The 24,362-nt window shown below is 40.7% G+C and overlaps 1 protein-coding gene across 1 annotated transcript in view; it reads right to left on the reverse strand.

Moving 5' to 3' along the window:
• Positions 1 to 1,131: 1,131 nt before the first annotated feature.
• The window catches only part of TFAP2D (transcription factor AP-2 delta), a 54,037-nt gene continuing 30,806 nt past the window's right edge, over positions 1,132 to 24,362 (reverse strand). The window contains exons 6-7 of the mRNA XM_075750035.1: positions 21,872 to 21,985; positions 1,132 to 4,510 (exon numbers count right to left, since the gene is read on the reverse strand). Coding sequence (XP_075606150.1) covers positions 4,291 to 4,510; positions 21,872 to 21,985 — 334 coding nt within the window. The 3' untranslated portion in view covers positions 1,132 to 4,290. The remainder of the gene's footprint in view (positions 4,511 to 21,871; positions 21,986 to 24,362) is intronic.

Raw genomic sequence — 24,362 nt, forward strand, 5'->3', positions numbered from 1 at the left:
TAGGTGGCAGGGTCATCATTGCTTGTCTGTGGTTCACTCCTCTTTACAGGCCATACACCATCTGCATAAAACTCTCCCTTTGCTCTACATCTCTGCCATGTAATGATACTAATGGAGGACTGTGTGAACAGAGATCCAAATCTTAGAGAAGAGGTTGGAGGCGAGAATGTCACTCCTAACTCTGCCAGAGACTTACCTTCTAAGCTTAGTCAACACATGAGCTGTTTGTACTCACAGTGAGTAGTAACACCTTGCTCTAGAAAGAAAGGCATTTGGTTAGTCAGTGTGTTTACTTCATGAGTAATTTGCTAATAAACCCAAGTATCAACAGCTGGTCTTTGTGAGTCAAATGTGTCGGGACTTAGTATAAGAAATAAGTTCAGAGACCTACTTAAAGTGTTTTGAGATTCGTGGTGTGAAAGGTGTAATGGATACAAAGCTGAGCAATGGGCTGAAGTACAACAGCATCCAAATACTCAAACAGCACTTGAGCTATGAATCTATTTTTGGGATTTCAAAAATCATAATGATTCATTGCCCTGGCCACAGAAGTTTGGATACTTTTCTGTACTCCTTTGATGCTTTTGACCTGATGGAATAAACAATTCCATGATCTGTCAAAGGGAGGATTTCTTTTTTCTTTCTTTTTTTTTTTTTTTTTCAGATCAGATTAATTTCAAAGTCAAAAAGATATAAATATACTTGAATTTGCTACCAGTGAGCACCCACTAACTTCAAACCATGCCCTTCCTTCAGGCTGATCTAATTCATGGATGTGTTTTGAGATGGCAACATTCCCATAGAGACAAGGACTAAGAAAATAAAATAAAAACCCCAACATAGGAATATTGTGCAGGTATAAGTGGGTGAGAACTGAGGCTGAGATTTTAACAGGAATATCAGTGAATTCATTGCTTAAAGCCACACTGAAATTCCAATTTAAAAAGCCAAAGGCATTTTGACACCAAACCGCTCTGATAGCTAGTTCAGCAGAAATGGCAGGAATAATATTTTTTTTCTCTCAGTAAAATAATTAAGTACAGTTAAAAATAAATAACAGAGAACCTGTGAATGTCATCAAACTTCACAGCTACCTTTTAAAAACAATTTTGCTTTTTAAATGTGCTGAGATACTAAAGGAAAAACCAGAAAGATGGGCATATAAATGCAAGTAGTCTCTTAATGGTAAGAATATATGGCAGTTCAATCAAGTTGAATCAGATCTGTATGGACCCTTACCAAAAAAATATAAGTGTCATTAAGTAAAAAAATCGGAGGTTCTGGGGCTTCAAGAGTCCTCAGGTTTATTAATATTAATAGATCAAATAGTAATCCAGGTAAAAATAATTTGTTGTCTGCAGAGCAGAGACTCATAGTGATTATGTAATAACAAAAGATGCAAGTTTTTAAAGAAATTATTTTTGGGACCTTGGACCATAACTTGAGTAGGTAAATATTTCAAATAATTCTGTATACATATTCTTTCCAATATCAGACATTTGGATTTGATTGTAATAAAATGCTGCTTTCTCAACAGTCTTACAGAATAATCTACACAGCCAATCATTCCTCCTTCTCCAGGAGACTGATATTTTAGTGAAAAAAAATTGAAAAGGATTTAAAAATTGTTTTTCTTATATTTTTTTCCCTCCATCAAAACCTGATTTAAAATTATTCACATTTGAAGTAGAGGACCACAATTAAATTCCTTTACAATACATTTTTGTGTGGCAAATCTACATATCTGACATAGCCAAACTTCCCCCCCCCCCTTCCTCGCCCTCAGTTTGGGCAATAGAAAAAGCAGAATGACTTTCCTTTTCACTTTTAATCATGGTTACCTACTTTCACACGCAAGTATTTCATGTTCTAGAACAGTTTCCTAATGTTTCTGTTGGAGACATCTCTGAGGATCATTCACCTGATTTTAGCACTTCTTCAGGGGCGCTGGAGTGAAAAATTAATTCGGTAAAGTTTAAGTTCTGTTAGGCACTTAGCTGATCTTAGTATGTTAAGAAGGTGGAGTCCCATGGAGATACATCTATTTCTCTCAATGCATAGAGGATGCCTAGATAGCACTAAAGTAGGTATCTAAGTTAAAAAGTTATATACCTACCATGAGCAAGGACAAATCTGGGCAAAATCATAGTTTTTTTTTTGGTTTTTTTTTTTTTTTTTTAATATCCTTATGCAAACAAATAGGGACTCATTAGTTCCTAGTGCATTTCTCACATGATGACAATGTCCTTGATGATCTCAAGAATAGCATCATGCCATAAGCGCTCTGTTTCCTTCCATACATTTGGAAGGCAAGGCTGATCTTGTTGATTCAGTTTGACTCCCTACCTGATGGCTGTAAACGCTCTCAGATTTTTGTCATAGTCTCTAGATTTACTCTAAAGCTGATCATCCAAGATGTAGTGCATGTTAACTAGTTCTAGAAAGCTGCGATGTAGACACATGTGTATGAGCACTTCTATCCTTGGCTTCCTTGATACCTAGTTGAGAGCAGTACACATTCAGGGCATGATTCATCATTACTTTGAGGTGAGATAAACTGCATACTGTAAGTGCCGTTTTCTCTCCACTGATTATAGGAAGAGTGTGATTAATCCAGCTAAAGTCACGTACAATGCAAAATGCCACCGTTACATTCCAACTATTACCTGTGGAGAATGACAGGCACTTCCAGATGATCCCTTCTATCTGTCCTAGACATTTAGGGTGCAAGTGGCCACCCATAGTGCTGTCTTCTGGGATCCTCTGGCTCCTCCTCCAGGTGAGTCCAGTTCTATAGGTTTCATGTCATATCTCTCAAAACTCTGTGGCTCTTAGATACCCTAAACCATCTCAAATGGCTCTAAACACTTACACGAGGATAACTATATTATTTGCTACAATAGAAAGAGATTAATTGTCCCTTGGAAGAAAAGGTCTGGTTCTGCTGATCTTAAAAGGAGTTTAGATGGCCAGCATAACCCCACCCTGTAATATCAATCCTTCCTAACTTTCTCAATAAAGTGATGTCAGAGAAAGAAGAAGAGGAATGGAATAAAAGTCTTGTTGAAGAAGAAGTTAGAATGTGGCTGGAAAAAGCCTCTTGACTTGCAGAGGCTTGAGTTCAAACTATGCCTCCAATGTTTTCTGTGTGAGGATGTGTGGTAGGTGGTAAACTAGTATTTCAAAAGTACATTAGCAAGGTTATTACCACTTAGCTGCTGTGGACCAAGCCAATCTGTCTTACTTGTCATTTTGGTTTTATTTTCTTTTCTTTTCAGTGAGTGAGTGGATTCTGTTAGACCTCTGCACCTCAGCTGGATTTCTAAAGACAATAAAGCTGCGGAAACAAGCTGTTGAAGAAAAATAGCATCATAAAATCAAGGCAACGCAAAAGGTGACTCTGATTGCCTGCATTGATCCTGTTGAACAGACACCCAGGTATGGCAGATTGCAGTGTTGTGGGACCAGGGACTGAGAAGATAGAGGACAGAAGCCCGTGCTATCATTTAATCTGAAGTTCACAGATGGATCAGGGTTCTTATTGAAACTATCAAGGTTTTCTTTCATTTTAGTCTGCCATGCTCTTTTCACAAGAGACACCACAGCTGCTGCTTGAATGGTCAGGACAGATTCCCAATAGGTTCTGGCCTCATTCCAGTGCAGCTTTATTGTACATTCCCACATGGGGATCAGCAGCCCCCAACACCAAACGGTTCATTTGTCCCACGACCCAAGAATTCCTCTTTTGCCAGGTTTCCATATTGTTTTCCCAATGGTGATCAGGCATTTCCGATGGATCAGAGGAAGCCCTTCTTTCAATCTATCCAGCATGCAAGCAAAGCCAGGATGCTGGAACTGCGTGTCCCACAACCGATGTGCTGGCCCTAATTGTGCTGCCGGAGAAGAAAGTGCTTCAAATTTCATGTGCCACCTCAGCCAAGTCCAGAAGTGCTTATAAAAAACAGTGTTAGTGTATCATTCAGAACAATCAAATACTACGTGCACGAAAAAGTAGTTTAGAGCAACATAAATTTTAAAAAGGTGACAATTTCATCACACAATTACTGTACACTGCTGTTCTTAGGGTTGAATACTTTCCTCTCTCACGCTCTTTCTCTCTGTTTTAATCTTTCTTTTTTTTTCTTTTTTTGATTTTTTCCTTTTTTTTTTTTCTTTTTTCCCCCTTTTTTTGGATTTGGTCCACTGGAGATAAATCGCCCTCAATGATATATATATTTAAAAAAAATATCAGCAGCAAGACTCTCTTGAAATAGATTCTGTTTGATGTAGCTAGTCTGTCTTTTCTGTTTTGCCCTCTTTCACAGCAGCCTCTGAAGTTTTCCGCAGGGGGGCTTTCTCCGAGTTGGCGTGTCCTTGGCCAGATTCCGCCGCTCCTCCGTTTTTGTGCGATGTGTGCTTTTCCAAGTAGTTCAGCATTTCACTGAGAACAGTTTGGAAAGTGCTGAGGGCAGCACATATTGCAGGAGTTCCAAAACCATGAGTGATCAAACTACAAATGGGAAGGAGACAGAAATACACACATGCACATAAATATAAATGCAGTCACATACAATGAAGAGTTTACAGTACACTCATTTTGCTATAGTGAAATTCAAGATTTGCTCCCTAAACTATTTATTACCTGTGGGAGAAACAGAAAAGAAGAGAGTAGAGCAGAAGAGCAGACTACGTACAGCTTCAAAGGTTGGTTTTGGTAGGAGTCTCAGTTCTGAAACACTGTGGGACAGATCCACGGCTGATGCAGATTGACACAGAGTTGTTGACTTCAGAGAGGCCAAGAGAGGATCCATGCCCTAGGCTCTCCAGCATTGCTACTTTTCCGGTCCCAGAAGGTTTGGCTTCCCCCTTCTCAGGTATATGAAACCAGTTTCGTGTGGTTTATTCACTCTCCTAGATCAGAGTCTTGAACAACAAGACTTGGTTATTCTACATGGATGTACGGCTGCATCTGTATTAGGAAATTAAGCAATGCCGAGGTGCAACCTCTGACCCTCAGCACAATTGGCATGGATTGGCCATATCTGTGCTGCTAAGCCCTCTGAGCATCCAACAGGGTGGAATCCAAACTGCTTATTGAGAACAGACCCTGGCCAATGAAAATGCCCAGGCAACGCCCGGGAAATGTTTCACGTAGGGCTGGTTCAGCCAGGCTAAATTAACGGAGCATCCTGACCAGTTAACAGTAAAAATAATCAAGTTCTAACAACATTGCCCTGGTGGTGTTGAATTTACTAGTATAGATTTTCCCTGTTGCACCTTTCATCCAAATAAGGTGTTTTTTCAAGATAACACTGAATTTTTCTTGTTTTTTTTTTTTTTTTCCCTCTTTTATTTCTGTACTGCAAAAATAGCTGAATTTCAGTGGTGTTCCTCACTTAACAGCTATTGAAATAACACATTAATGCAGTTGCCAGGCAGAGCTATAGTGGGTTAATCTCATCTCAGTTTAGAGGGGTATTTCCATGCACACAGATGTATCTACAGTCACTTGAGATGTTTTGGGCATCCAGCCCGGCTTCCACCTGCAGATCTGGAAGTGTGCAAGTTTCCCACAGGTCCCGTCTCTTAGATACCATCTGTATGAGGATGCCTCAGCTACCTTAGGATATCAGAAATGGCACTAGAGACCAGTTTTTAGGCAACTGACTTCAGCCTTGTTTGCCTAAACATTATGTGTACGTATGTAAGAAGTTAATGTAAAGGCCAGGGAAACTCAAGTTGTACTAGACACCTTATTATGTGTATATAAATGTCATTCATTGTTATAATGATACATTTGGATAAGTGTTAAGTGAAAAACAAACAAACAAACAATGCCTCCAGATTTTTAATTTGAATTTAGAAATATAAATGAAAAATTATTTCAAAGGTTTTATTTTTTAAAGGACTGATTTCAGTTATCCCAATTCTGCTTATGGCAGAAAGAAGACAAGGAGAGGAACAGAGGCTGATTTTTGAGTTTGTGGACGTATTTGAGAAATCAATGCTTTATATTGGTTTGGGTTAGAAAAAAAAACACAACAAAACGTTACAGTGATTCTAATAAAACAATAACTATTTTCAAAATGGGACACTCTGGGTGTCTTAGGCACCACATCAGTAAACACTGCTCTAATGCAAAAACCATGCATAGGACAGAAATGGGAAGATTTCACTTCAGCGAGAACACCTCTCCTCTGCACTTTGGCTTCTCAGCCTTTCCAGCTGTTTTAGAAAAAAGTGAAAAAGCAGGGACCAAGGGAAAGAGGTTATACAGGACGTGGACAATTACCAGGATGCTGGAAGTATCAAGAAATAACATGGGAACGTCTCCAAGATATCTTTTAGGGTGATCTTTCTGTCTGCTGGTCAAGGGAATCCTGTTAGGAAAGTCGGTATCGTAGGGAAGACACCAAACATATGGGAGTCCAAAATGAGAGCTCAGTTTGGAAATATCTCTCCACTTCAGACTGGGAGTGGCCCAGTCTTTTATAAAAGGTCTCCCAAAGGCTATTAACAAATAACCCACTTTTAGAATGTTTATCCATCAGTCTCCAGGCACTTTTCAAAGTAGGGATTTATGTTTATCCTGTTAGTAATGAGAGGAAAATGATAATTAAATATTTACAAGGACTATTTTGCACGCATCAATTAATAATACCACAAGACTCTCGAAGTTTGGACTTGTAGTAATATCTGGATCTTTTTAATTTAACATTAAAAAGAAGTAAACACACCTCTTTCTCTTTTTTTTTCTTTTTTTTTTCTTTTCTTTTCTTTTTTTTTTTTTTTTCTAGATATACCTGGCATAGCAGGAAAATAAAAATCATCATCATTGTCATATAAGTCATATTTTTAATAATAGTAAAAAAAAGATCAGCATCTTATATATAGATAAGAGTATTTTTAGCCCTTAGAAATCCTTTTAGGAGTCATGTGATTTCAGGATTTTGTGTTGCATTTTATCATAATTTCTAGCCTTCGTAAATCCAGAGAAATGAAAATGTGATGGAGTTTACAGTACCAGAAAGAGAGAAAAAGGAACTTAAAATGTATCATCACTGGTTATAATATCTCATGATTTCTACACTGCTTGTGTCACCTTCTGGGTCTTGATCTGGGGAACTGACTACAGTGAGACAAACAAATATATTTATGATCTTACATGCAGAAGAAACCAGTTTATTTAAAATGTTGGCAATATCTGCAGTCATTAATTTCTAGTAGATGTAAATAGTAAGTTTAACAAAGGATTGAATAGAAAAGAAATCTTCCAGACTGCTCTCTTTGAACCTTTTGACTCCTGAGCAAAAGGAATAGTACTGTGTTGTTCATGTGATAGCTCAATACAGCCTGAAGAGTAAAGTGGGAATACTGTAGTGAAAACTCACAGAGATTGTCTCAGAAATTATCTGTAGGGCTAAAAACAAGGAGGGAAAACTTTAATGTTCTCAAATGCAGAACAAAACTGTAGAAAATACCAGAATGGGACAAAATCTGATAGTAAGGTACATAAGCGTAGGTGCCGACTTGTAGGTGTATACATCAACAGTGCTAAACTCCCATCACCATCAAACGGGACTTAAAGTAGTTTCCTACGTATAGAGTCTACAGTGATTTGAGATGTCCTATGACATCTGAAACATCTGCACAGATTTGCTAGATATGATGTAGTACTTAAGTCCACCATGCTTCAGGTGTTTTACCACCGGGCAGGTTACCTTTGTGTGTCTCACATGGCATTAGAAGACAACATTTAGGCAACTGAATTAAGCCCTGGTGCTTTATTGAATACCATCAGAGAAGTCTGGAAAATAAACTAGCGCATGAAATGGACGTGTCTCCTTTTCGGTGATCTGCACCATTCTTCTGGCTACACTGAGGGCTCCATCAAGCTGCATAAAAATGTGTGTTCAGTGCTATTTGAGATGCCCTATGGTAACAAGACATCTGCATCAGGTGAACAGGTAATGCAGAAGGCTTACAGGAGAACAGCATCCTTTTAAAGCAACAGTGGACTGATGGCATACCTAAAAGCATCTAAAAAGGCGCTGCATGCTACTGTTTACTCAGCTGTTCCTGGTCCTAGATCTTCATTGACTACATGGGAAGCTGAGACATCCAGCTTGTACTGAAACACCTAGATATGAGTATTTTATCCTGAGCAGAAGCTTAAACTTCTGGTCTGAAAACACATGTTCATAGGAAAAAGATTTTGTGCAGTGAGTTAAAGGTCTACCTCCTTTACAGTTTAGCCTCTTATGTACCACTAATCATCAAATACAGCAGGTTTTGTTTTTTTTTTTTTTTTTTTTTAGATAACATTGTATTTCTTATAAAAAAGCTAACCCTTTTTTAGTGAAATAGTGCTGCAGAGTCTCATGACAAGTCTACTTTCAGTTCCTGATGAATATATTCTTCTCCACAGATAAGGATATGTATAGCCTATTAATTTTCCCATGTAGCTTGTTAAGAGAAACCATTTTATGGAAAATTTCTGACCAGCCCTCCTTGCCATGCTCCTGTGAGGGTGTATTTTTTAGCCTCACTTTATGTAATGAGTATAAAAAGGCCAAGAGATCTTATCTTACATTTTTATCAGTAATTCCCCCTGCTCTAATTTTGGTGGACTTTATTTCTCTGCAAGTTAAAGTCTTTGAAAAATCTAAGAAAGTTAGATAATTTCCTTTTGCTGATGAAAGTCAGTTTCAAGTTGAAGAGAAAAATCTAATTTTACATTTAAATCAGACATGACAGACAGAAGATTAATGGCAAAGCATTCAAATATGTTTCCTGAAAGTCAAATTTAGTTGCCTGATTTTTCACCGCTGAAATTGGTTCATTTTTGGTATGCTCCACACCTATGAAACTAGTTGCTTTCACTATAATACTTTCATTTGAGTTTAAAAACCTAAAATTAAGCATGGTGGTTTCATAATGGAGTCTTCTGGATATTCTCAGCTTTGTAGTGCATCTCATCGCAACTCCTATAAGCTAACTTTTTATTGTTCTAAAAGGCAAGGCTAAAATTTCTGATTTCGGTACTGTGCACAGAGAGCTGCAGAAAGAAGGCAATGAATATCAGGCCAACATATTATAAATCCTTATGCTTAAGGACATCCAGACCTGCCTGCAATTCTGCCCAGCACTATGATGCAATTATGTCTGCTCATGTTTTAATGATGGCCTTACTTAAAAGTGAAAAGATCCAAGTGTGCCTGAAGGCTTGGACTCTCATTTGGCAGCTACCTCAAGGACTCCTCCATACCCCAGGCTGGTGAAACTCCGACATGCGGCACAAGAAACAGATTCCCTCTCAGTGGGGGGGGAAGAGGCCATCTGCGCTGAATGTTTACACCCTCATTTAAAATAAATAAATACTTTAAAACAATAATACTGAAGAAAAAGCTATCTTGAACTTATCGGTTGGATTTTCTCAGAACTTTGAACCTGAAAACTACTTTGTGATTATCCAAATTAAACAACACATGGCAGATGACAAATAAGATCTGACAAGACTTTTGATGGCTGTAAAGGAAATGGAAGAAGATTTTTATCTCTTCTCTGATACAAGTAACATCCTAAGTTAGAGGTGCCACTATTGACTTTGAGGTGCTTCTGTTGATTTCAAGGTCTGTCCTGTGAAGGCTGCCTGGAGAATGAAATTGTGATAACTCTACTTTAGAAGGTCAATAGCCTAACCACGACACAAGTTAGAGTGATAGTAAAGGTAAACATTGGAACATGCCAGTATATATTACAAGGATAAGTAGTCTATAGGATGACAGTGGCGAAAAGCACATACAAAAGTTGCCTTGCAAAGTAGGCCCTCGTGCTTTTTTTCTGTTCATAACCAAACAAGTGTATTAAGGGCATGTTCTCCTAAGCAGATGGACCTCCTTTTACCAAGTGTAAAAGCAATGGAGAAAGTAAGAAGAGAGTGCTAGAGCTGATGCCCCATATTTCCAAAGCACTCTATTTCAGCTCTGTATATTTTAGACCTTGGGACTGATTTTCCACATTAGGAGGACTGCCCAAGGAACACATCTGAAACATCCAAGACCGTGACTATGGAGTGTTTCTGAGCTATAGATCAAAGATTAAGCCACAGCACTGTGGTGCACATGGCGCTCATAGAAGCCCTTGAATGTTTGCCAAGAAATGTTTCCAGCATAACACATTATATCCTCCAAATAAAACACTGGATAACAGTGTGACTTGCTGGTTTTGAATGAGAAAAAGATGTACAAGTTTCTGCCTACCTGGATGAGAAGTGATCTTGCTGCCCATTACTACCTGCGGAGCTAAACACAGCAGCGAGAGACCACAGATCCAAGATGACTGAATGAAAAAAAGTGAGCGTGTCCCTCACACAGCCATCAGCTCCTTCAGTTTCTCGTTTTACTTAGTTTACAGTCACATCTCTGGCCTATGGGAAGGCAGAGAAATGAATGAGATTCATCCAGCTTGCTACCACACATAGACTTCTACCAGTGACGCAGCTGATGGAGCTGAGAAGCCCCATTGCCTTCCTCAAATGAGAAGGACCAAGAAATATTATAAACATGCTGATGATGAGGTACAATGCAACTTCGTAAGCTAGTAATTTGGAAATGAGGGTGTGGCATTCCTTATTTTTTTTTTTGGGGGGGGGGGGAACACAAGAGTGCCTTAAATGTTTTAAGAAATCTTAACTGCTGGATTGAAAAACAAATCAAGCCTCTCAAGCTTTTTTCCATCTTTGATGAATGTATAATTGCTTTTTCCTTAGTAATCATGGAATTTATTTGTTAATGAAGAGGGCAAAGAAAAGAAATCAGATTCTCATCTGTTGTCTTGACTCCATAAATTGTGTCTTTAAGGGAATGTGGTATTGTAAGACTCATGATAAAAATCATTGGCAATATTAGAAACTCATACCCTTCCAAAAGGATTTTGGTGATCAGCAGAGCAGGAGAAGGTGATAGAAGGATCAAAGAGGGAATCCCTGGGAAGGGGAGTGAGGGAAAAATCCCAGAGGAAGGACCTCTAATACCTTTGGTAAATAAAGAACCAAGGAAAAGAAAGAAGAAAGAAAAAAAAAAGAAAAAGATAAAAGAAAGCAACAATTTGTTGATTACAAGTACCTCAGCACTAGGAACCAGTGTTGTCCCTCTCAACTAGCTGAATCTAAAGCCAGATTGACAGAGATTATGGAAATCAAGGAACTCTAGAGGGCACCAGAGGTGTTTCACCACAAACTTCATTGTGCACCAGGCTTCTTCCAGTCCGTGCATCCAAACAGAAGTCTGCTGCTGCTAATCAAGATGACTAGAATTATGACAGCAGCTGCTCTACCTCCTGATAAGCAAAGAAGTGTAAAAAAGAGAGAACTATATTTAAGGGGGAGTAAGCACATCTGTAAAGGCAACCCACCAGAAAGGCTTTGTGCTTGGCTCTTTGTTACAATTTAAAAAACATATTGAGCTTCAAAACCTTTTCTCCCTTTTACCCTTCACAAAGGATATTACTTTCTCACTGCTCCCAAAATCTGAGCCTCTGGTTTCTTGCCTGTCACTTTTTGTGTCACCTTGTCAGTGTGATGCCAGGCATTTGCAGGAGGCTGACAGCTCCAGGCTCAGAGACTAACTAAACGACAAAACTCTTGTCTCAAACAGTTTCATAGGAAGGGTGATTCATATCAGCTGGATGGCTAGGCAAAACACAGAATAATTTGTAAGGATGCTGATTGCTTTAATTGTCTTCCTTTAGTATTCTGAGCCCATTATTTTTTGTCTGTTTTGATAAAGTTTCTGCACTGAAAGAAGAGTCACTCGCAAGAAAGTAGTTTTCTCTTTGCTGTTTTGCTGTCTTTATCTTTTATATGAAAGATAGATCGTCTGGATGTGATTTTACACCTTGATGAAAAGTAACCATTAAAGAATCAAATCCAACTTCTGTAATTGATGGGTATTCATCTTTCCCCATATGACATTAGTAATGTCCTAACATTAGATGTCCTAATCTGAACTTTCTATACACTACAGATTCTTACAGACACAAGGTTCCCAAAGGCAGACTTAAAATGTATGTCTACATCCAATTTTACAAGTGAAGAAAGTGAGACTAAGAGGCTAACTAATGAAGTCAGAGAGTCTGTATGTGTAAGTCAAGAAATGTGCACAGATCTGTTGAGTATAATGTCAGCAAGTCTTCTCCTAGGAATTTTTTTTTGTCATGTTCTTGGCTTCCCAGCACAGAATGTGGGTCATTTTTGGTCGGTTTTCCAGTAACTGTAGTTTTCACAAGATTTTGGGGAGCTAAAACAGACTTCTGCCAAAAATTAAAAAAAAAAAAAATAAAAAGAAAATCAAAGCTGTTCTCATGCAAGGGCAAGTTATGAAGACAAAGACATGTCAGTGTGACTTTCAGGTTCCCAGCTGAATCTGTGGGAAGCTCAGATGTAACAGTAGAGTGGAAGGGAGAAGTAGATACACACTGCCTCCATTCAACAGGAGAGAGGCAGGATCTAAAATCAAAAAACACACTAATTCAGTGTCTTGGACATTTGGTCCAGTTGGATGAATGTCCTAAATTCTGATCCTTAGACTGAAGGCTGGTTTGATACTTTATCAACAGACTGAAGTGTGAAATGAATAAAACAGGATCCTAGTCCAGAACTCTAGCTTTGGTTTAATGAAGAAGCCACTACATTAAATAAAGATACTCTTGGGCTCTCATTCTCAGTCCAGCCGTAAATTCTCCTCTGAGAAAGGGAACAGCTTCAAGAAAAGGGATGAAAAGTGAACACACAGGTTCACCCATGCCACCAGAGATGCCACGAGACATTTAGAGTATCTATAGGGTTGGTAGATGTGATGCAGCACTCAGAAAAGACCCTTCACCTGAAGGAGTGGCAGATGGGACAGGATGTCCTTCTACACCTAAAATGACTCTAGATCCATGGGTTCATCAGGTGAATCACCCTAAGGTTCTTAAACTGAAGCTAGAAGATGCCTTTAGTCACCCATACCTGCATTAGCGAAGCAATGAGTGCCCAGGCTCCTCCTCCGATCGTCAGTGATACAGCATAACCTGCCCTCATCTCCATTATTCAAGCATTTTAACCTGCAAAGTAGTGATCATATCTAAGCTTCCAACTGAAAACATCCTCTTGACTGAGATAAGGCTGACTTGTGCCTGGGAATTGTTCTCGACAGAAAGAGTTGGTCTAGGCCAATGTCATGGTCTTACCCCAGCCGGCAGCTGAGTACCACGCAGCCACTCGTTCACTCCCCCCCATCGGGATGGGAAAGAGAATCGGAAGAGTTAAAGTGAGAAAACTCGTGGGTTGAGATAAAGACAGTTTAATAGGTAAAGCAAAAGCTGCGCGCACAAGCAAAGCAAAACAAGGAATTCATTCACCACTTCCCATGGGCAGGCAGGTGTTCAGCCATCCCCAGGAAAGCGGGGCTCCATCACGCGTAATGGTTACTTGGGAAGACAAACGCCATTGCTCCGAACGCCGCCGCCCCCCCTCTCTCTTCCCCCAAGCTCCTTATAAACTGAGCATGACGTCATATAGTATGGAATACCCCTTTGGTCAGTTTGGGTCACCTGTCCTGTCTGTGTCTCCTCCCAACTTCTTGTCCACCCCCAGCCATCCCGCTGGCAGGGCAGTGCAAGAAGCAGAAAAGGCCTTGGCCTCGTGTAAACACTGCTCAACAATAAGTCCATAGAACAAAAACATCTCTATATTATCAATGCTGTCTCCAGCACAAATCCAAAACGTATCCCCACACTAGCTACTATGAAGAAAATCAATCCTCTCAGCTGAAACCAGGACAGCCAAATACATACAAAGAACCACAATAGCAATCAAACATTACAGATAATTGTGTTCCAGTGTCCAGGACCATACCCACACAGTTTATTAGATTAGTTTTCATGCAACTTTCGGGAGATCTTAATTTCTACAGGGATCTATACAATGTATATGTTTGGTTCATCTTGTCTCGTTCTCTGCTCTAATGTCTGGGAAGTGTAAAAATTTTAGAGAGATGAACGATATGCAGGTTAATCCCAACCATTTTCCATACTGACATGCTTCAGATCTACCTGCACACCATGAACAGGAAAAGGATGGGGCTTGATGATTGTGCTGGTTAATGTTCCAGATCCAGCAGAAGAACCTGTTGGCTTGCAATGTCACCATTCAGCTCTGCTGAGTTAGTGGCAGGATAATGGGTGTTGGGGATTATCCAAGGCTTCACCATCTCCCATCGCAACTATCTGCAGCTTATAGTCTCTGAGTGTGTGTCTCAGAGCACCTGCGTCTCCAGGCAGGCTTGTCTTCATTTGCTGTAGGTCAGGATGTGCTAGTTCACCATTTTCAGGCTTTTCTAAAGCAAATTATTCTCAAAGCCATATATATTTGTTTTGTGTACACCCATGTTTTTGCTTTCTCTAACTATTCTAACCCCCTTTGTTCCTCCTATCACCTTGGATAATTGAGAGCTATCTCTCAGTTTCACTGATCATGACACTGGGTTCTTTAACTGTTCTGAATCCCAAACCAACCAACTTTCAGTGCTTGTATTGGGTTTGTGTGGCAAACTTTTGGTAGTGTGGGCGGGGCTACAGAGGTGGCTTCTGTGAGAAGCTGCTAGAAGCTTCCCCCATGTCCAATAGAGCCAATGCCAGCCAGCTTCAAAACGGACCCACTGCTGGCCAAGGCTGAGCGCATCAGCAATGGTGGTAGCACCTCTGGGATAACAGAGTTAAGAAGGGGAAAAAAACCTGCTGTGGAACAAATGGCAGCCAGAAGAGAGAGGAGTGAGAAGATGTGAGAGGAACAACTCTGTAGACATCAAGGTCAGCGAAGAAGGACAGGGAGGAGGTGGTCAGGCACCTATCAGGTGCTTCAGGGAGCAGAGATTCCCCTGTAGCCCATGGTGAAGACCATGGTGAGGCGAGCTGTCCCCCTGCAGCCCATGGAGGATGATGGGGGAGCAGAGATTCCACCTGCAGCCCATGGAGGACCCCACACTAGAGCAGGTGGAGGCGCCCAAAGGAAGCTGTGACCCCGTGGGAAGCCCACGCTGGAGCAAGCTCCTGGCAGGACCTGTGGATGTGTGGAGAGAGGAGTCCACACCAGAGCAGGTTTGCTGGCAGGACTTGTGACCCCGTGGGGGACCCACGCTGGAGCAGTTTGTGAAGAACTGCAGCCCATGGGAAGAACTCACGTTGGAGAAGTTGGTGGAGGACTGTCTGCTGTGGGAGGGACCCCAGGCTGGAGCAGGGGAGGAGTGTGAGGAGTCCTCCCCTTGAGGAGGAAGGAGCGGCAGAAACACCGTGTGATGAACTGACCACAACCCCCATTCCCCGTCCCCCGGTGCTGCTGGGGGGGAGGAGGGAGAGAAATTGGGAGTGAAGTTGAGCCTGGTAAGAAGGGAGAGGTGGGGGGAGGTGTTTTTAAAATTTGGTTTTATTTGTTATTACTTTACTCTGATTTAATGGGTAACAAATTAAACTAATTTTCCCAAGCTGAGTCTGTTTTGCTCCTGTTTTATCTCGACCCAGAAGCCTTTCATTATATTTTTTCTCCTCTGTCTAGCTAAGGAGGGCAGTGACAGAGCACCTTTGGTGGGCACCTGATGTTCAGCCAGGGTCAACCCACCACAATGCTAAAGAAAGATTTGTATAACCTTTTTGTCCTGAAAAGTAAGGATGAAATCTTGGCTTTACTGACAACAGAGGAATTTGAAAATGGTTTAAGTTTAAAGAGAAATGAACCCCCCAGCTTTTTCCTCTTGCATATAGGGACACATGCACACGTACACAAAAGTTTTGCGTGATTCTATCATGTTTGTGGGAGAAGAACCTCTGAATTATACGTAATAGAAGGGATTGTAAGAGAAATTAAGGTTTATCTAAATATTTTCTTTCCCTCCCTCCTTTCCTCCCTCCCTTTTTCTCATTCTCTCACTCTTCCTTTCCTGATGCTCTCTCCATTTTGAAAGCAAAGGGTGAGAGAAATAGGTTCCTCTCATTAAAGCTATAGAAACTTTTGGGTTCTTCTCTATTTCTGATGTGCTGACTTTGCTCTCTACTGTAGTAGACTCATAAATGCATTTACACAGATCAACCTTTAGAGGACAACAAAGAGACACTGTATCTGGACAAAAAGTCTCAGCACTTAGTAGTGGAAATGGATTTTTCCAGAGTTTTCTTGTTTGCCATGTGGCTTAATGCTGATTCTGTCTTCAGAAACTGTGACAGGGTAGCTCAAGTGGTGGCTTTCAGGCCAGATACAACCCACAGGATTATTCCACTTACTCCTCTGCATTTATCATGAAGGAATCAAAGAAGAGCTGAAAGACAGCTTGGGTAGCCCTGCAACATATCACCTCTTCTTGAACCCAAACTTATGTATATGCTTAGAAATCTGAGCTGCCCCAACACTTAGCCCTTGAGGTCAGTGGTTTATGACCCAGTCCTGACAAGGTTGGACTTCTCTAAACCTTAGTACACTATTTATAGCACAGGTAAGGCACCTAACTGGGCTCTAATAAGGCCTGGTGGTTCCCTGAATTCTCAAGCTACATATATATTAGTGATGTATATATACGCCATTGTGCCCAGGAATAGTTTGTGACAGTGCTGGTTAGACCAGACAACAAAACCCCAGGAATTTTGAAAAAAAAAAAAAAAAAGCAGCATAAGCCGCCAATACATGCCTGTGCCAAGGTGCTACCTTTATTTATTCATATCAGTATAACTTCTCTGCAGTAAGGTACTCAAAAATGTATTGAAAAGGGAGAAATCTTGAATAAAGCATGTGTACTACTACCCTGGCTCAAGTAACGCACAGTAGTTGCTGCTAGGAATGTAAAGGTCTACAGAATTGTCTGTTCATAGTGAAATAATATTAAGAAACCCTTCTTCATGCAGCATTGAGTTTTCTGTATTCAGGTCAGATGGACATCTCAGAGAACAGTTGCACAAACATGATTGTACCAGGGGTGTAGAAGAGTCTATGCTTTCTGTGTATCTGGTGAAGTTGTGCAAAACTCAGCAGTTTTCAGGCTCACTGCAGCTCCTTTGAAGATTTCTCCTATTTTATGCTTTGTATGAACTTTGAGTTTGGAGTTTGAGCAAACCCAGCAATTCTGATCCCTTCATGGGGACTATCCTGTACTTCAGGTTGGACACATATTTACAGATCTTGATGAATTGGGACTCAGTGGAAAAACTTCAGAGAGAAGTGTGAGCTTGAAGATTTAAAACAGAGGAAACAGGAAACACTGCTTTGATCTGACCTGTGCCAGCCTGTGAACCCTTGTCTTAATTATTAACATTGAGCAAGTAACATCACGAGCAAGTGGAGCACATAACTCTACACTTATCACCTGTGGGGTAATTTATTCCTAAAGAAAACTCCCTTTTACCCCAAGGTAGTGGAGTCTGGATTCTGCTGTAGGTATCAGATATTACAGCTCTTCCAAAGGTCTTTCATTATCTTAAAATTTATTCTAATAATAGAGATTTGTGTGATTCCTCTGAATTTTTCTGGTCATTAAAAAAAAAAAATCTCTCTTCAACTTTCTAACATCATATGGCATAAACATATACATATATATATATATATATAATACCAGCCTTTCATCTTGTGGTTTCTTTGCTGCCTCAGTTATGGTTTTAAAGGCAGAATTTCTGAACCTCTTCTTGTTATATTAAATCTGTCTGAAACTATATGAGATTTCCCAGCATCAAAAATCAGCTCATATTGGATAATTGTTGAAAAACATGCTATATCTATGCTAAAAACATTCACAAAACCTTGTCAGAGATTCCAGTGAAAGACTATGGCTTGTCCTTGCCAAATGTAATATTTTGGCTCCATCCCAATCTACAGATTTATGCAGCATAGAGAGAGAGAGAATTTATTGTGAGAAAGCCCACAGTTCTGGAATAGAGATAGATATGAAGATGAAAATTTCACTATTGAAAAAGCATGTTATAAAATTTGTGATGACTATATGGAATCACTGCTTCAGATTTACATCTCCTCTGCAAGACCTATTTGTAAAGCATCAACAGCTCTTGGGTGTTTTGGTCATAAATAACATTAACGTCATATGTATAGTCAGGATCAGCCACTTATTAAGACAGTTTAATCTTAAACTCTGATTATCGTAGATATCATCCGAGTATTTGACAATGACTAGAGTATCAAATCCATCTCTGGCTTACAGTTGGAAAGCTCTTTATAGATATAGATGCATGATAATTGTATTCATTTCACTGTAATGAATAAGGACAACCTATTCTTTGGGAAATCTGGTCTTAGGTGGGACCTATGATCAGGGTTGTGGAGGCCACTGTACTTTGAATATTTGAATTCTTAGTGTTAGGCATGTGCTTTATGCTAGGCAGTTGCTTTCAACATCTTTTTATGAAATAATTTCCAGCCGATGTATAATGACAAGTAGCTATTTGTGCTTGCGACCAGTAGGAGGCTGTGCTATGCCTCAAACACCATTGAGCATATTGCTCCTGGGTTACAAGGACTTTCTCTGTGTGTTGGGATACGAATAATTTCTTCCTCTTCTCTCATCCTCAACTGATCAGGTGCAAATTTCCTGTCACAGAGATTGGTTCAGTCTGAGGATCTTCCCTCAGAGAAAGCCAGAGAAGTCAAATGATCAGTCAGAAGCAGTCTGTGTTGAAAACTTGACTCAGAAAATATTTAATGCTCCTGGAAAAAATGGTGAGTTACTTTCTTGCATCTGAGAGAGACTTAAGTGCCTTCTGTGATTGTCAATCTCAAGAAGGCAAGTAGTGGTAGGAGTGGTTCAGATGACCTAGCTGTGAAGGCTGCCAGATTTAGGGGATGAGAATAACAATTTTTTTGCCTACACTAGATTTAGCTGTTGTATTGGGTCTGGCTGAGATGGAGTTAATTCTCCCCACAGCAGCCCTCATAGTGCTGTGCTGTGTATTGGTAGCTAGCAAACTGTTGATAACACACCAGTGTTTTGGCTACTACTGAGCAGTGCCAGCACACATCAAGGCTTTCCAACATTTCTTTTTCCCCAGCAGCAGGCTGGGGGTGGGCAAGATCTTGGGAGGGGACACAGCTAGGACAGCTGACCCAAACTGACCAAAGGGATATTCCATACCATATGATGTCATGCTCAGCAGTAAGAAACTGAGACCAGGGGGAGGAACAGGGCGGGGGCATTCGTTGTTTTTTTTTGTTTTACAATGTTTGTCTTCCGGGGTAAGGGACACACTTACTGAAGCCCTACTTCCCAGGAAGTGGCCGGACATCGCCTGCTGATGGGAAGTAGAGAATAATCTTTGCTTTTTGCTTTGCTTCCGCGCGCGGCTTTTTGCTTTAGCTACATTAAACTGCCTTTATCTCGACCCACGAGTTTGGGATTGTTTTTTTTCTCCATCTTCCTTTCTCCCCTCCCTGCCTTGCTGAGGAGGCGAGTGATAGAGCGGCTCTGGTGGGCACCTGGCCCCCAGCCAGGGTCAACCCACCACAGCTGTTTACAATGTAAGTGTCTACTGTGTACTGATTGGCTAAGCTCCCATTCAGCTGGAGATCTAGACCAGGCTGTTCAGTCGATGGAGTTTAGAGAGAAATTCAGGTCACACTCATGTAGATGTCTATGTTAGGCCTGCTTAATTGTAATGCAGATTTCACAGGCTATACAAATGAGATCCCTAGAGATTAGGGCAGAAGTTACACACCTGGCTGAGATGGAGGCACCTACATGTAGATGGGTAGAATTAGAAGTCTGGGTCAGAAGATGGATCTGACCTCAACATCTCTGCAATAGATGGAAAAGGAATATGGTCTCAGCTCAGCCTCTGGGCCAGCAGTACTCATCATTCCCCAAGCACAGACATCAGACAAGGCTTTCTGATTTAAGCCCAGGGAAGCATCTGTGTAGGATCAAGACCTGTGCTCTTCTAGGTGCCCATCTTCAGTCCAACACTTATTGCCTACAGCAGGCATGAAAGAAAGCACTGAATGATCCAGGAGCTGCCTACAGAAGCTTTGTACTCCAATCTACTGAAGTGAAGCAGAGAAAGAAGGATGGGAGCTGTACTAGTTGACAGCTTTTGTAGCTGAAGCCTTCAGCATTTCATCCTGACTGCTATTTCTTCTTTAAACTCAGGATTCCTTGGGGATTATCTACCTTGTGTCACATTTACTTTGTGTGCATGTAATGGGGATTTATCTATTTTTCCACAAGCCTAGGTAGCCCATTAAAATGCCTCTATGAGCATCCTGAATAAATAAGTACGTCTTCCTTCGTGTACACATGTAGGTAGGCATTTTGGAATATGTGTGTGTATATAAGGGAAAGTATACATTGATGTAGGCGGGGGGTGTGTGTGTGCACATCACTGCATGAGAATAGAAGAGAGGTTGTCTAGATGTGCTTGTATTTTCATAGGATGCACACAGGTATATATAAGCATAAACAGGAATGTGTGCATTTGTGGACCAGGCATTATCCTTGCCTCTCCCCACCCCTCAACAGATAGATGGAAGAGGTGGAATGGTGGGTATTTTGGATTCTGTTCAAAGTCAAAGGGACTAAACATTAAGTACCACACCACCATCTGGCTGGTAGATGCTTCATGCTCTATCAGTATCTTAATAACTAAAAGATATTGGGGCACAAAAGTTGTCTGTCCAGCCAATAAATGAAGAGTGGCTCAGCTGGCTCTGCTAAAGAATATGCAACATCACTCTGAGGCGTTATAGGCCTAACAAGCCTGCTTGGTCTGTAGCCAACTCTGAAATAGTTTTTTACATGTTGATTTTTTCAGGTAGCAGCTAATGGCTACAAAAAAATAAAAATCTGTAGTCTCAGCTACTAAAGTATTCCCCTCTGTGGTCTGAGCAAAGATAGGAGCATCTCTAGGATGTTTCCTCACACTTATCTTTGATAAATATCTTAGATGATCCCACTGTTTCAAAATGGCCTGTGGAAGTTCCCATCTCAGTCTTGACTGTATCTAGTACATAGCCCAAAGCAAAAATGTGAAATTGCACAGCGAGTCTTAGGCTAATGAATCTTTCTGATCCCAAACTGTCTATACACTTTTATCTATAACTTGGATAAAATTCTGGTGAAGTTTGGACTTGGCATGCATGTACTATGGGTTCTTGTATTCATAACAGCTTCTTAGGCTGTCTATACCAGTAAATTAAATATTACTAGGGCATGGGCCCAGGATTTGATTATAAATATATTAGAAGACCCTGGCTTTTTGGTCTGAGCCAGCTTGCATTCTCCCAGACCTTTCCAGGGTGTTGTTCAGGAATGACTGCAGTGAGACTGTTCCAGTAGGCAGTCTGCTTTGAGACCAGTCTGTTTTGGAGACCAAAGAGTTAATAGCATGGTCATGGTAAGCTGATGTCAAATGGTCTCAGTAGCAGAGAGGAGTCTCTAGAGCTATTTAGTTAATTGGTAAGGATGCAGCCTAACTGTTCCTTCATTTATTGCTACTTTGATATTGTCATTTTGGCTCTGAACTTGAGTTTCTACATTTCTGGACCATCCATTTCATTGGTTGGCTTGTGATTTGGCTCACATCCAGAGCACGGCAACTTTCTGGCCAGATGAGAAGATCTGGCCAGCAGATATAGAAAATTACTTACTCTAACCGTGGTCCTAGAAGCAGGGTGAATGCAGCTAGCCTGAACTACAGGGCAAACATGCACTTTTAATAGGCATAGATAACAGAGGGATTATGGACATTATAGTCTTCTAGGTAAGGGACCAAATGCCATTATAAGATCATATGTAGTCTTTGTCAAAATTATGTATATTAGTTAATTGTTCCTCTTTCAAAATCATACCTGAAATGTGTTAAATGTCTCTGGATGTCGAGGTCTAATATTGGAGTCGGTCTGGAGGATCCGAGGGGTGATCTGTCTTGACTTAGAAGGTCTTGGAATTCTTTACATATTTGTCTAAAAGGAAAGTGGAAATTGTTACATAAGAAAGGTGTAATCCTGTCCATAAAGCTGATTCCCATAACACTGTCACCTTATCCTGAGTGATCTCATTCATAACAGAAATGTTTGGCAGAGGCATTGCTAAAGAAATTAAAGGCAAATGAATCCCCCTATTGCGTCCCTGCCCCAAATTCTTAGAGCCAGCAACATACAGAATCTCTTGAACAGGAATAGTTCCCCTCTGGAACCGTATTAACATTGACATTTTAAAATGTAATTTCTCTCCTGAATTGGACCCAGTTTGGCAGTGTTAAGTCTGGCTTAGCTCACCTAACCATGGTTATGGTTAAAGAAAATGATGAACTAGCTTTAGAACGTGCCTGAAGACTTTGTGTAAATACACCACCACTTGTACATTTGCTTGTGTGCACTGGTTTATCTGCAAGTAGAAGTCCTGGCCATTTTGGCCTTGCCTTCTTGACCTCTAATTCCTAAAACAAATGGAACATGAGAAGTTGTGAAGGAAAATGCTACCTTTGCTCTCCTAGTTTCCATTTGTGTCCATACTCTGCTTTCTTGTAGAATCTGGGGCAGAAGAACTGATGGATCCTCAAGTGAGACCTCTCCCACAGGTCTGCCCAGAGTGAGAATTCATTCCCGCAACAGTATGTAAATTTCTTATTGAAACATTTGTTAAATTGTTTTACATTTCTACCATAAATCAGGCAGCCTAAAGTAGCAGAGGACTTGCATCCTAACAGTGCCTCTTTCTCTCCAGTGAGTGTAGGAGGAGCTCAGTGACTCACTCAGCTGTCAGTGCCTACACAACAGACAGGCAAGTGAGGCAAATCTCATCATCTCCACTTTTTCTTGATGATGGTTTCCTGGGCAACACACACATTTAGTTGGTAGGACCTGGGACCCCAGCTCGACACCTTGCAATGGGAACTCAAGACTCTGTCTTGTCTGGCCTCCTACCAGCATAGTAGCCCAACTTCTTTGGCAAGGAAGGATGGTCTTGCTGTCTTCCCTCTCCCTCTCAAGCCTTCCCTCAGCCTTCTCAGGATGCCTCAGAACCTGGAGGTTAAAAACATTCCCCGGGATACCTCTATTTAGGACCAAACACTAGGAGAAACCTGAAAATAAGGCCTTTTCATTCTTATGATGTTGTATTGGGACAGTTTGCAAATTAGTCTTGGAATATTCTACCAATGCATTTTTAAAAAAAGGAAACAAACCAGCTCCATTTAGTGCATGCCCTCAGGAGAATACTATCTGGACCAAGGATGGATAAAGACATAACTTATTTTCATTGGTTTATTATACAGTTAATTAAAATAGGAGAGGTGTCTGGATCTCTTTCTCAGGACTTTTACAAATAAGCATACCATTCTCCATTGACTGTACTGGAAATTTGGCACTTAATGTGGGGTCAGAACTTCATGATGCCCACTAGATCATGAGGACACTTGGTTGGGTTGCCTGATACTAGTCTGACACTCAGTTGGATTGACCCAATACTGGTCATAGTGACTACGTGTAACCTAGTAAGCAGTGTCACCTAGTAAAGTGAGCAGTGCCAGGGGTCTTTCTCATATCCTTGTGCAAATTATCACCCTCTGATAAGGTCTGTATAGTTATGCTCTTCTAGCTGCCTAAACAGGATGTCTTCCTAATGACCCTGGTGTGGACTATCTCTCAGAACATGCCCAGTAGATATTCGGGAGAGTTCAAGGAGCCATTCTAACATTTTAATAATATGGACAATCGCAATATGATGACTCAGTGTGTGCATGGTTTCCTTTATTAGCACAGATGCAATCACTGTGCCTAGGGCCAGTTTCTCATACTAAAGAGCATCTCTGTGGTCTACGATTTCTCTTATAAGACTCTTTGCACATCTGGTCCTAGATAAAGTTCAAGTTCTTCATTATCACCTTGTGTAACTGTTGTCCTTAGGGACAGGGACATAATGGAAAATCACTGGGCAAACTCAGCTTCTTGGTCTTTAGAAGGTCTTCCATTGCCCAGTTACAAGCAAGGAAACTATATTAACCTGGTTTTACCCTTCATTAGATCACTGTTGTTCTGCAAGTTTTGGACATAGACTTTGGATACCACAGCTCTCTCCTGACTAAGAGGAGAGGAGATGCAGAAAACTATTTCCTGCTGTGCTGCTGGACTTCATCCAAGCCTGAGGTCTGTAAACGCTTGTCATCTGTATGGACCTAGACTGCTTGAAAAGACAGCATTGTCTTAGTCTTTCAGGCAAAGAGAGGTATTCAGCAGAAATGTATGTAAATGCAGCATACAGTTTTAATGAATCAGGTCCTTAGAGGAAAAACAGTTCCTTTCAACAACTGAAAACAGTCAGTCATTTTGGCTTCTAAAC

The sequence above is a fragment of the Balearica regulorum genome, chromosome 3 (assembly GCF_011004875.1).
Source record: "Balearica regulorum gibbericeps isolate bBalReg1 chromosome 3, bBalReg1.pri, whole genome shotgun sequence".
NCBI lineage: Eukaryota > Metazoa > Chordata > Aves > Gruiformes > Gruidae > Balearica > Balearica regulorum.